At 38.6% G+C, this 14,455-nt stretch overlaps 1 protein-coding gene across 5 annotated transcripts in view; it reads left to right on the top strand.

The window, feature by feature from the left end:
* The window catches only part of Ssh2 (slingshot protein phosphatase 2), a 260,142-nt gene that overhangs the window by 189,919 nt on the left and 55,768 nt on the right, over nucleotides 1-14,455 (top strand). For all 5 annotated transcript variants that reach the window (XM_052196435.1, XM_052196430.1, XM_052196429.1 and 2 more), the window contains 2 exons: nucleotides 5,318-5,421; nucleotides 11,300-11,364. In XM_052196435.1, coding sequence (XP_052052395.1) covers nucleotides 5,318-5,421; nucleotides 11,300-11,364 — 169 coding nt within the window. The remainder of the gene's footprint in view (nucleotides 1-5,317; nucleotides 5,422-11,299; nucleotides 11,365-14,455) is intronic.

Below are 14,455 nucleotides of genomic sequence, written 5' to 3'. Positions count from 1 at the left end.
GAAATCAAATTTTACATATAATTTTGTTCAGCTATAAAGAGTTTAATTTGGCTCATTGAAACTCTAAATGATCACAAATGGTGTTGTGTTTCTGTTCATCTTTGATAGTGTGATTTACTTTGCTAACACAAATATACTCAGGAATAATAAAATATAGGCAGCCACTTCTTATCCATGATCCCCCTCTTACCAACAGTATGCCACTTGGTGATCCCTGAGGACTTGTATCTAGGGCCATAGAATAAAGAAGATGAGATGTATCATCCAGAGTGTCACTCTCAGGGATCCTTTGTCACACTTAAGTGACAGTCTTCTGCCTGACCCAGCTGGATCTTCTGTGCATTTATTGATGTTTGTGCAAATGATCCAAATAGAAATACTGGTTTCCCATATGCCCTATGAGGTATTTTCTCTGGTCTGTTTTTACAAATTTGTATTACTGTCACCACAGCCAGCCTATGCAGTGCTGGGGATCAAAACCCAGAGCTTTGTGCATGCTAGACAAGCACTTTTCAAACTGAGCTATGTCCGCAGACTCCCCTGTTCTTTCTAATCATGAATTTATAGAGTCAAAACAGCTTTAAATTAACTTAAGATAATTGCCCCTGCCATTACTCTTATGAAAGCACTACATACATTTTGAAAAGCACATTTAACTGCTTACCGAAAAGAATGCACATAGACATTCTTTAAAGCATAAGCAACAGAAGGACAGTATTACAGAACTCCCCAAACCAGGAAGTTAGTTGAGACTACTGTTTGTCAAAGAAAACTACTGTGTCTCGCAATAGGAATGGCTGGAGTATGCTCAGCTGTTAAGTTCCACTCAGCAAGTGCTTTCTTTGTACACACAGATAACTGCTCTGTTTACTGGGAACCAACATGGCCAAAGCTGGTAATTTTGCCTAGTGAGTAGGTAGACTATTTAACTGTTTTGTTTTTTCATTTAGTAAAGCTGACAGTTGCTGTGTTGGCAGAACTGTGAATTTCATTTCCTGTCTGTGGTGTACCCCGTTCATCCTGTCACTCAGACATTTTGTCTTAGATTGTTCCCGTAATGGCAGTGAGACTGGTCCACAACACAGTGACACGTGTACACCACGGATGTAACAAGAGACAGGGCTTGTGCAACAGACCACAAGAGAGCAGTGCTTTATTTAAAGATGAAAACAAAACAAAATCAGGGCAGCCTCTCCTAGCCAACATTCTCATTCTTAAAATGAAATCTATAAATTATGGTTTTTGTTTTTTAAAAATGTATCTAATTGCTCTGACTGGTCACAACCTCAAAAGTTTTATCAATCTCATACCACTTTATTGAAGCATGAGATTGAACCATAACTGTGCATTATACAGCTGATTTCAGCTTGCCTACTTATTTACCATAAATAATGTCATTTTATGACCCATTAATCTACCACATGTTTAGAGTTCTATAACACTTATTTTGAAACAGGGTCTCATGATGTAGCCCTTGGTGGCCTGTGACTTGCCATGTATACCAGGACTCGGCCTCACAGAGATGAAATCATGCAGATAGCTAGGGATAAACTAGGAGGAATTCATTTATTATCACATACCTTTTGAGCACTTTGTGTTTCTGGCAGGGTTTCTACTGCTGAGAATACAGTGATGAGCAAGGTTAGGTCCTTGCATCCAGGGAACTTCTGTGCTAATAACTACAATCAATAAAGCACACAAATAAATGTTTCAGTTCATGAAAATATCCTGATAGGAAGAAAACAAGACAACAGGTTAGATGTATTGGGATAAAGGAAAAGAGGGATGGCAATAGTGAGGCTGGGATTTAAATACTGAACACTTCAGAAGAATCAAGTGGAGGGTAATAAGTATAGTGGCCTTGAAGGGGCTCTGAAACACTGAGGAGACAGAGACAGTAAACAAGAAAACAAGAAGACTGGGCAGCATACATACAGTCAGAGGGAACTTGCTTCACTGCAAGCTGTTTTATGGGCCTCACAGATCAAGCTACAGGCTGACTCTTCATTTAAATACAAAGGAAAGAAACATTTACAGATTTTACACAGTAATACTGTAATCTGGATATACTTTAAAGCACTCTGCTATTTGCTGAGAGAGTAACAAAACTTACTACTAAAGGCTTTTTGCTTTTAAAAAACTTACTCCTAAAGTTTCTGAGATTTGATTTACACTAGAGACAAAGTAAAGGGGACAAAGTTAGAAAATCAGCTGTCAACTAAAGCTGGAAAGTGATAGAAATATAGGCATTCATAGTATTCTTCCTAGTTTAAAAAATATTTATTTATTTTGTGTGTGCATATATATGTATGTATGTATGTATGTATGTATGTATGTATGTATGTACACAGACACACACCAGTTCTGTACAAGTGCTTAAGGAAGCAAGAAGAGGTTAGAGCCCCTGGAATTTGAATTACAGGGAGTTGTGAGCTCATTAATGTGGGCTTCAGGAGCTAAACCTAAGTCACCTACAAGACCAGCAAAGAACTTTTAACACTTAAGCATCTCTCTCAAGTCACTATCCCCACACATATACATGCATGCATACATACATACATACACGAACACTACTTTTGTATATGTTTAAAAGATTTTGTTTTGTTTTTGCTTGGTTAGTTGGTTTGGTCCGAGATGTTCTTACTATATAGAGCAGGCTGCACTGCCCTCCAGTTTACATTTGCCTGCCTCTACCTCCTGAGATCTGGGGTTAAAGGCATTCACCACCACGCCCAGCTGTTTGACAGCTTGTATTAAAAAGCTTTTATTACAGAATAAACACTAAGGTGTATTAGCATATATCTGTAGTACCAACACAGGAGAGGTAGAGGCAGGAGGAAGAGAAGAATAGTCATTATTGCAAACTATGTAGGGTGAGTGAAACCATCCTGAGTGATGTGATATTCTACTTCAGAAACAAAACAAAACTTTTAATTTCTAACAAAAAATTTATTATACAGATTCTGACTGTCTGTACAAGTCAGTATAGTAATGCTTAGAAAAGTGGTTGCAAAGTAATTGTAGCTCAATACAACACTGTCTTTTACTCCTAAAGAACTATTGGCTGGATATGATGGTTCACATCTTGATCCCAACACTTGGGAAGTGGAGACAAGAGGATTCATTCAGGTTCATCCTTGGCTACATAGCAAGTTCAGAGCCAACATGGCTACATAAGATCCTAGCTCAGAAAACTAGGCGGGTAGCTAAGATCCAGTTAAATCAGCAAAGGTGAATTTCTCAATAAAATCGCTTTTTAAAAACCAAAGCAAAAATAGTGTAAAAAGGAAATGTCCAACAGGGAGGCAGAGGCAGGCGGGTCTCTGAGTTCAAGGCCGGCCTAGTCTACAGAGTGAGTTCTAGGACAGACAGCCAGGGCTACACAGAGAGACCCTGTCTCTACCCTCCACCCGTCCCCCCAAAAGAGAAGGAAATGCCAACTATGAACCAGTCATAATGATGGGGGTAAGAGAGCAGGTCCAAGGTAGGTTTGCAAGTACAGCCCATGGGATTCACAGATGGATTAGAGACATATTGCGGGTAGGTCAAGAGACACTCAGGCTGACAACTGATCTGTGGATCAGTTGTAAGGAGAGGCTTAGAGTTTAAAGAAGGGATATCCACTTGTAATTATAATTTTGAATATCTTTTGTTCTAAGCAATAATTCTCTACCTATGTTGTTAGCCTTCCACATAAATGATGTTAGCACAGGAAATATACTCCAGGAAGTGTGGCACACTGCCTCTGTACTAGTCCTCTTCACTGTGTGTGGAATGTAACTTAGAGTGCAATATTAGTTTTTTTTATTTTTAATTTACACACAGCAGCTGTGCATATTTATGAGATGAAATGTAATATTTTGATACCTGTATACAGTTTTTTACTTCTGTAGATTTATTTACTGTTACTTTAAGTGTATGAATGTTTTGCCTATATACTTGTGTATGTACCAGGTATATGTTTGTTGAATCCCCAGTAACTGGTCTCGGAAAGTGAACATGGGTCCTCAGTAAGAGCAAGAAGTGCCTTTCACCAATGATAAGCCATCTCTCCACTCCACCCTGCACCCACCCCATAGACAGTGTTTAGTGACGGTCTGGATTACTGTCATACATCACCTCAGACATTTAACACTGCCTTATGGCAGGAACCTTCAAAGTCTTCTAGCTAATTGGAAGTATATATGCAGTTGTAATCAATCATAGTTCTCCTATTGTGCTATAAAATATTAGAAGTTATTTGTCCTATCCAAGTAGCCACCTGTACCCATCAACCACCCCTATTCGCTGCAGGTTTTGTAACCATTGTTCTATTTAATCAAATCAAAATAAAGTCTCGAGTTCACACTTGAGAATGAGGGGTGTGTGTGTGTGTGTGTGTGTGTGTGTATGTATGTGTTTTAAAAATAAGTTTTTTTCTTTCAAACTCTAGATTTATTATAAATAAATATAGAAGCATTTCTGGGCAGTAATCACCAAGTATATGTGAGGCCCCAGGTTTGATCCAAGGACCTGACACTACAAAAATTAAAAATAACATTTAATTTTGAAAAAGAAAACAAGGAACATTTTACATCTTATCAGGACACTATTGAAACACTATTACTGATACTCACTAATAATAACTAATTACTAAGGACTTACTTCTGTGACCCCGGTACCACCAGAGGAAGTGGTGTGTTCCCCAATTCTCATAGCATTTTATAGAAGAGTAAATGTAGATTTGCTCAAATAGCAATAGAGCCATGATTCACACCCTTACGGTCTAGCTCGAGTCTTTTCCCTTTTATTTATTAAAAGTTGTTCTTAATTGCTGCTGTGTAATTTATATACAATACCTTAAGTTTTATTTTAGAAAAATTATTTAGAATAGGCAGGACTATATGTGAACAACCAGAATAATGAGTAATCTCTCCTCTTGAATTTGTTAGGAGTTTTTTGTTTGGTTTATTGATTTGAGGGGTGATTTTTAATTTTTTAATTGTTTTTTATTTTGTTTTTGTTTTGTTTGTTTTAATTTCCTTATCATTTAGGTTTTTGTTGGTTTTTTTTGTTTGTTTGTTTGTTTGTTTTGTTTTGTTTTTTGAGACAGTCTTACTGTGTGGCCCTGATTGGCATAGAACTTGCTTTATAGCCCAGGGTAGCCTTGAGCTCATCGAGATCAGATGCCTACCTCTCCCTTCCAGTGTCAGGACTAAAGCCATGCTTCACCCTATGAAACTGGAACTTTGCATAGGGAAGAGAGAGAAATCTTAAACTGGGTCTCTTCATCCTATTTACTTTCCTTAAATAATGTTTCTCTTAACTTTTTCCTCAGCATCAGCGAGAGCTTCTTAACTGTCAAAGGTGCTGCCCTTTTTCTACCACGAGGGAATGGCTCATCTACACCAAGAATCAGCCACAGACGCAACAAGCATGCAGGTAAAACTGTGCACATATGTCCTAGTTTCCTTTTTGTTGCTAGGATAAGATATTTAGACAAAAAGCAATTTGTGGAAGAAAGGATTTGTTTTAGCTCATAATTCCAGATTACAGTCCATTATTGCAGGGATGTTAAGGCAGGAATTTCAAATGGTAGTCACATCACATCCACAGCCAAGAGCATAAAAATGAATGCATGCATGCTCACTTGCTCGCTTGCCTGCACTTAGCCCAATATCTCTCTTCTAACTCAGCTTAGGACCCATCCTGCCTAGGGAACGGTGCCACCCAAAGTAGACTGAGTCTTACCCCATTAATGAACTTAATTATGGCAGTCTCCTAGAGACATGCTGGTCAGCCATCCCACGTAGACAGCTCCTCAGTGACTGTCTTTTCCCAGGTGATTCTAGGCTATGTCAAGTTGACAATTAAACGTAACCATACAAACTTTTTGCCTTAAATTTGGTGATTTTTTGACCTCCAGGAGTGGAAGAAATTACAAGGAAGGGAACTTGAGCATACACATCAGAAGTGAAAGCTAGAAATGTTGGATCTTATTGAGTCAGTAGTTGAGTTTAGCTATATTCACAATAATCTCATCTGCTTTAGAGGCTGTGCTCCTTCTTGTTTGTGCTTTCATCTCATTACAAGTGCTCACTATTATAACTAGTTTCCCTAAACCATGTTACTAAGTTCCTACCAATACTCTCTGTCAGTGGCAATTTTTTTTTATTAAGTAAGGGAGGGAAAATATTTGAAAATTAGCTTCAGTATTCTTTCTCAGTGCTTCCTCCTCAGTATCCTCCATCAGAGATGGGGGTGAGTATTTTGACAACAACAACAAAAAAAAAGTGAATACTCAAAGGAAATAAGCCAACCTAAACTTTTATTTCTATTAGATGTGGGGAGTAAAGTAAGACAAACCATTGTTTTAAATCCAACTCATCTGACTAATTTTGGGTAAATTGCCCTTATGGCATGTAATAGTAAATGGGGTTAGTTGCTTTTTAAGCCTGGCCTTGATTGACTTTTGGGGGGGAGAAGATAGGGGGGAGACAGGGTCACACTCAACTATTTCTACTTGACATTACTGTTCACTTACATGAAAAGAAAAGGCAGGTTTAACACAGGAAACATAGAAAAGATTTGTGATCCATACTAGACAGTTGAGACAAAACATATAGAAATGAAGTTTATAAAAGCCAAACCGTAACATAAACTGCCTTGGCTAAGCTCAGCAAGGTGGCAGAATAGAGTAGTACCTCAAGGGCTTAAAATATCTGGTGAATTCCTATGTGTGTTTTTTTAATCTGGATAGAGTTTTTTTATCTGATCATTTAAAATAGCCAAATACTGTTTGACAATTTAAAAATTATTAGTAGTAAATGACAATCTATACCTTTAAAATGAAAATGATGAAAATTCTTTAATCACACTTAATCTCCAGTTTAGCTACTACTGGTAGTGGAATATGTGCAAAGAGTATAAAATGAAGGAGGGACTTTAAGGATATATTGCCTGTTGCTCTCTATAAACATGAATTTCCCTATAGGAAATAATACTCAACTTGCTAATAGCAAAACTCCTCACAGGTAAGAAAACTAAGCTTCTAGACACACAGCTCAGGCAAGGCGTCACAGTAGAAGGAAATCCTGGGTTTTGTCTGAACATTGAAATAACACAGCTGGATCTCTGCACCACTTAGTGCCTTGAGTTGGAATGTTGGCCTGCTATTCAGGGTTCTTCAGAGGTTCTGCACCTTCCAAGTCCTTCCCAGGGCTACTGATCTCAAGATCTCCTGATCGTCAACAAAAAAGTTAAGTTGGTGCTGCTGCTGTTTGTTGTCTCCCTGTGCTAAGGACAGAAGCCAGGAGTCTTGCTCTCAAGTGAGGCAAACACCCAACTGCTTTAGTGTATCCACAGTCCTGGTTTTAGGGGCTTTTTCAGATAGAGTTACATTCAGAATGGCCTTAGATTCACAGTGATCTTCCTGCCTCAGCTTCTTGTGATTTAGATTTAGGTATGAGACACCATACATGATATAAACTTGAGGGTATTTTGTTGTGTTTTTTGGGGGGGTGGGGAATGTACCTGTTTGTTTATTTCTTTGTTTCTTTTGAGACAAAGGCCTAAGCTTGAACCTAAGCTAGCTTCAGATTGTATCTCTGGGTTTAAAACATAATAGAATGGATCTTGTATTTAATTTTGAAAGTTAAAGAATTCTGTGATTTTGGAATTAGTCAGAAGTGAGCAGTGAGACAGAGAAGAAGGAAAAATGTTCCTTGAGAAAAATGAGGAAAGGTCTTATCAACCATTAAACACAGCTCCTTGCATTTTTACTTCCTAGCTCACTACTTCTTGCAAAGCTAATGCCATACTTAAAAGCTATGCGGTGAGCACAGAGGAAATGATATGCAGGTTTCAAAGCTAGTATGAAAGAAAACAAGTTACACTGGCATCATGATTATGTGGCTGTGTCAGACATCATAAAGCTCTTTTAAAAGTGCCCTAGGTGAAGAGAAATAAAGCATTGGGTTCTTAGATCATCATCATTTGTGACAGCGTATTATCTTTCTCTGTTAGCCAAATCCTTGGATTTCCTAGGACAGAGTGGGAGAAATAAGAAAATGATCTCTCATTTTTAAAAACGTTTTATTATTTTTAATTATGTATATGTGGGTGTCTATAAGTGGGTATGTGCACATGATTGCAGATGCTTGAGGGAGCCAGTAGCATCAAATCCCCTGGAACTGGAGCTATAGATGGTTGAAAGTGGTAAGACTCAAACTCAGGTCCTTTGAAAGAATTCTAAGTACTCTTAATTGCTGAGACATCTCTCCTGCTTCCCCCATCACTGCCCCCTTTTCTTTAATAAAATAACTTTTATTTATTCTCAGACAATTTCATAATATAAACAATCTTGATTGTGTGCACCACCTACTCCCCTTCCTACTCTTCAAGGAACTCCCGCCTCTCCATTCCAACTTTCCTCGAGCACTTCCAGCATATTCCCCTCTTCTTTTCACGGCTTCTCCCTTTTTTTAATAACCCACTAAGTCCGGTTAGTGCTACCTGTTAGAATGTTTACTGATCTTGTTTGATTTGCTCTTGTGCTGGTTACCGTAGCCGCAGTGACTTCTAGGGTATGATGGTCATTAACTGTTGACCACTGTAGAGAGAAGTTTCTCTGGTCAAGGTTGAGGGCAGCACTAATCTATCAGTATAAGCATAAATATTCAAAAGGCAGTTCACCAGCATGTTTAAGAAAACAACAGTAGTAGGTTTTTCCCTAGAGCCTGTGACCTCTAGAACCTTGGACTTTTGTCCGAGTCTATATTTGTTCTTGTGGACTAGGCCTCAAATCCAATCTAAAAACAGATGGTTACCCCCATCACCTTTGTGCCACTATTGTACAATGGGTACATCCTGACAGGGAGGTAAGTATTATAGCATACAGGGTGGGCCGTGTGGCTTTTCACCCCACAGTGGCCTACATAGCACTTTCTGGCACTATGAGAGTTGGTCAATAGAGAGGAACTTTCAGGTCAGTTCCAGCTTGATTTCTCTATGTGCTTCTGCCAAAGTGTATTGTGTCATCAGCAGTAAGGTTGTGCCATATAGTTCTGGTAGGCAACTAAGAGCAATAACAATAGCCTGTGTTGTTTGTGATACCTGTGGAGACTCTCTGACTCTAGAGAGGGATCCCATACCTAGTACTGATGACTGTCACTTAAAAACCCATGTCTTCTGAGGGAGTCATTATTCACCCATACCCATAAAAGGTATCTGATTTCCCTCCACAATCTTACAGCATAGTGAGTTTCCAACACACACACACACACACATACACACACACACACACAAAATTTAGTCTCTTTTGTTTTGGGTTTGGTTTTGGTGGTGGTGGTAGTGGTGGTGGTGGTGGTGGTGGTGGTGGTGGTGGTGGTGGTGGTGGAGGTGGTGGTGCTGCTGCTGCTGCTGCTGCTGCTGCTGCTGCTGCTACTGTTTGAGACCTGTATAGCACTGGCTGGCATTGAGCTCACTATGTAGACCAGGCTAACCTTGAACTCATAGAGATCCATCTACCTCAGCCTCCTGAGTGCTGGAATTAGTTAAAGTCATGTACCACCATGCTTGGCATCATCATTAGTATCTTAAATCTTAACTCAAAGAATTTTCAATTTAGTGTTATAAAATATATAAGAATAAGTGAGGTTTCAAATAATAGTTGCTCATGTTAAAACACCTAATTTTTTCAGGAGAATAACTACTCCCAGTATGTTCTTCTTCGTAGGTACTATTATTTTAGTATTATCCACTAACCACCTTAAACTATTGAAAATAAAGAGAACTAACAGTATTTAAATTAAATGCATCTGAATATTCTTATTATATGATGAGATATTATATATATATATATATAATTTAAAGCTTAGGGATAATTCTTCAAACACTTGTTTGCTACCCTTAGTGGATCTTACCAACATAGTCACCAATAGATCCCTCATCTACTTCTACCGTTATATAAAACACAGATTATTCTCAAGTACATCTTTTCTAGGACAGATAACCTTTTTTTTTCCAAGACAGGGTTTTCTCTGACAAACACACCGTTCCCACCCCACCCCCACCCCATGCCCCCCCCACCTCCCCTACCCCCACCCCCACCCCATACCCCCACACCTCTGCCTCCCAAGTGCTGGTATTAAAGGTGAGTGCCACCACTGCCTGGTGTGACAAAAACAAACCTTAACATACTGTAAAATGAATATATAAAAAGGCAGCCTACTAATTTCTTACTATTTTAAAAAGTCAAACTGGGCTGGAGAGATTGTTTAGTGGTTAAGGACACTGGCTACTCTTCTAGAGGTCCTGAGTTCAATTCCCAGGACCATGTGATGGCTCACAACCATCTATATTGTGATCTGATGCCTCTTCTGGCTTGCAGGTGTACATGCAGATAGAATACCCATAGGCATAATAAATAAACAAATAAACAAAACATTATAAATAAATAAAGTTTAACATCTAACCAATAATTTTATCTGACTTTTGTGTCTAATGAAAAGACTCATGGGCCTGGGGAAATAGCTTAGCTGTCCTCTCTTTTATAGAGGACCCAAGTTTGTTCTCAGCCCCCAAATCAGTTGGCTCACAACCAATTGCAACACCATCTTCTGGCCTCATCGACCACCTACACTCCTATCTATATACACATGTAAAAATATGAGATGGAGCTAGGCATGGAGGCTTACCCCCTTAATCCCAGCACTCCAAAGGCAGAGAAAGGCTGATCTCTGTAAATTGAAAGCCATCCTCATCTACATACAAAATTTCAGATCAACCAGGGGTGCATAGTAAAAACCAGTCCTAAACAGCAACAAAAATGTATGAAGTAGTTCCCTGGGTTAAAGGTGCTTACTGCAAGTATACCAACCCAAGTTCAATTCCTGGCATAGTGGAAAGAGAAAGCCAATTTCCACAAGTTGTCTTCTGATTTCCTCAGAAAGTGTCCTCATGATACATGAGCCAAGTATGCACTCACACGCACTAAAATATTAAAATGTAAAAATAAAAATTTAAGTCTTTCAGTAAGTCATAACTTTACAGGTCACTAAGATAGAAGGAATCTTTTCTATTGGTTTTTGAATAAAGAATAATCATCCTTGGTCGGGCGGTGGTGGCGCACGCCTGTAATCCCAGCACTCTGGGAAGCAGAGGCAGGCGGATTTCTGAGTTCGAGGCCAGCCTGGTCTACAGAGTGAGTTCCAGGACAGCCAGGGCTATACAGAGAAACCCTGTCTTGAGAAAAAAACCAAATCCAAACAAACAAACAAACAAAAGAATAATCATCCTTTGCTTTTTAAAATTTCACCAGGCGATCTCCAACAGCACCTTCAAGCAATGTTCATATTACTCCGCCCAGAAGACAACATAAGGCTGGTAAGTTAATGACATCATAATTTTCTTCCTCAAAAGGCTGCCTAAAATAGCTAATATTAAAGGGTTGGGTTTTTTGTTTGTTTATTTGTTTGTTTTTGTCCAAACATAATGCTCAGACCTAGGTGGAATAGAATGAAGAATGACCTATCCCCACAGTCCAGCTGAGAATGTAATTATTGTAAAACATACTATAAAGTGAGGGAAAATACTCTGGCTCAAGTTTGTCGTTAATTGCTGGTTTATAAGTTATTCTCCATAACAACAGTTAAAGTTCAGAAAAAGGAGGGAAAAATGGAAATTTTTCCTAGTTGGGGAAGCTTTTATATTAGACAGTGGAACTTGAGCAGATCTTAAAAAGATGATGAGATTAAATAGACAATTCATTTTAAATAAGAACATAGCTTAATCAAAAGTACATATAAAAAGGGGCAAGGTATAAATGAAATAACCAGCACTGTTGCTGACCTCAGAGTCAGGAGACTTGGCCTTAGGTTCTTGCTAATCGTGTGATGTTAGACAAGATACCTTAGGCTGTCTTTGCCCTTTTCCTCATTTCCTAACTACTTCACAGCTGACAGGATTAAATAGACACCTGAGGAAGTGTGAAATGGTGACTGAATGTGGTGGCTGCACCTTTATTCCCAGCACTTGGGAGCCAGAGGCAGGCATTTGTGTGAATTCAAAGCCTAGTCCATATAGTAAGTTCCAGGACAACCTGTCTCAGGGGGAAGGAAAAAACAAACAAATAAACAAAAAAAAAAAAAAACCCTTTGACTTATTTTACATTTTTACTTGTATCTGATCCCTACGTTACTATAGAACCAGTCAATACTTCTCCCTCTTCATGAAACATTGTGAAATACAAGATTTTTGAGCCAAGAAATAACATAAACCAGCTACAGTATCTAAGGAAGATTCCTTAGAAGCTAATACAGAATAGATAGGAGGAAGTACAGTAGACAGTTATTGAAGTTATCCAGGTGTGTGGTCACCAGACCTATAGGTTTAGCCATGAGCATATTAAATTCAAATAACTATTTCTACTCTCTGTCCAAGAAGAGATGTAAGCAGTAAAGTGTGAGGATGACTATGGCACCTGATCAAGCCTCCGATCCCTCTGGATTCACTGATTCCTCATTTGCTTTGCTTTTAAAGTTTTGTTAATTTTTCTCTCAAATGCTGATTCTGGTGTGTGTGTGTGTGTGTGTGTGTGTGTGTGTGTGTGTGTGTGTGTGTGTCTTTACATATACATGTAGAGGCCAGAAGTGAATATTGGGTATCATCTTCCTTAATAGCTCTCCATTTTAATCATTTTCTTCCTTATTCATTATTAATTAATTGGTTGATTGATTCACACTTTTCCTTAAAGGTTTTTAAAATGTGTGTGTGGCATTGCCATGTGTGCAAGTACACTCACCTATGTGTACCCATTTAGAAGCAAGAGATTGACGTGAAGTGTCTTTGTCATCACTCTCCACCTTAATTTCTTTTCTGAAATAAGTTGTCTTGCTGAGATTTTACCTGTTGTGCCATTGTTGTCTGCATTTTTTAAAGGTATTTTGTGTGTCTAGATATGTGTATTGTGTGTGCATGTGAGAGAGTAAGTAGGGCGAACAGGCCACATGGACATCAGGAGTTGGTTTTCTCCTTCCACGCTGGAATCTAAGGTCATGAACTCAGATCATCATGTTTTCATGCCAAGCAATTTTACCTACTGAGCCACCATCTTGCTGACCATCTGCATTTTTTAATACGTTTATTTCTCAAATAATTCTTTTAAAAGCATTGACACTTTAATCCCAGCACTCAGGAGGCAAAGACAGGCAAAGCTCCAAGTTTAAGGACAGCATGGTATACAGAGTGAGCCAGGGCAGCCAGGGACACATGGCAGTCGGGGAACCCAGCTATGGGCACAGAGTATAGTTCTTATAGCTTAAGTGCTCTAAAGCAGTGATTCTGAGACTTCGGGGTATATCAAAATCACCTCTAGTTGGGTTGTTGCAGGTTGCTGGGGGAGGGGGATGCGAGGGAAGGATAGAGATAGTTTTTTAACATCCAAAAGATGCTCATCACACTTTGAATTCAGCCCTACTAAAGCCTGTTTTATACTTACTACAACAAAATCCAGTGTCAGTGCTCACTTGTACAGGCTGGATATTTGCTATGCAAGCTTGCAAACATGATTTGGCATGGGAAAAGCTAAACCTAAGGATGCCGTTGTGGTTTTTATCTTTTTCTCATTGAAAACCTTCTGGAGTTTACTTTGAACCCCAAAGTACAAAAATCATTTCCTATATGACTCTTGAAAGACTGAAGGACAAATTAGAAGGCAGATTAAAGCCTTTCTTCCTACTCAAGTACACAGCATCAGCTGCATTACTTTTTAGATTTTGAGAGTAAATAGTATGTGTTATACAGAATATAAGTTCAAAAATTAACTCATGCATCTGCATTAAAACAACAAGCCATTTTACAGTTATTTTTTAATTGTTACATAGTCATTATGTTTCAGATAATTGAGTGAGTCATTTTCAGGAAAATGAGTAAAGCATTGTATGACTTTGCACAAATTAGCACTTTGTAACTGAAAGAGGCATTTGTAGACCCAATGCAAAGGCTTTTGTCTAGAGTTTATTTGGAATGCTAAAATTCTTATCTCAGGACTTGTACATAAGGTTAAAAGTTGGATAGTTAACTGAAAATCCTGGGGGTTTTTTTTGTTTGTTTGTTTGTTTTGTTTTGTTTTGGTTGGTTGGTTTTTTGGTTTGTTTTTTTTCTTGGGTTTTTTTTTTGTTTTTGTTTTTGTTTTTTTTTTTTTTTTGCTTTTTTCTCTTTTTCTTCTTTTTTTAATCTCATTCTTTTTTTTTAAATTTTTTATTAGATATATTCATTATTTACATGCTGTCCCCTTTCCTGATTCCCCCTTTCCCCAAAAATCCCATAAGCCATCTTCCCTTCCCCAATCAACCCTCTCCTGCTTCCCTGTCTTGGTATTCCTCTACACTGTGGCATCAAGTCTCTCCAGGACCAAGGGCCTTTCCTCCCTTTGGTGTCTAACAAGGCCATCCTCTGCTGCCTATGTGTCTGGAGC

The sequence above is a fragment of the Apodemus sylvaticus genome, chromosome 10, assembly GCF_947179515.1.
Source record: "Apodemus sylvaticus chromosome 10, mApoSyl1.1, whole genome shotgun sequence".
Taxonomy (NCBI): domain Eukaryota; kingdom Metazoa; phylum Chordata; class Mammalia; order Rodentia; family Muridae; genus Apodemus; species Apodemus sylvaticus.
The sequence above is the reverse complement of the archived record's forward strand: the minus strand, read 5'-3'. Positions and strand labels throughout refer to the sequence as shown.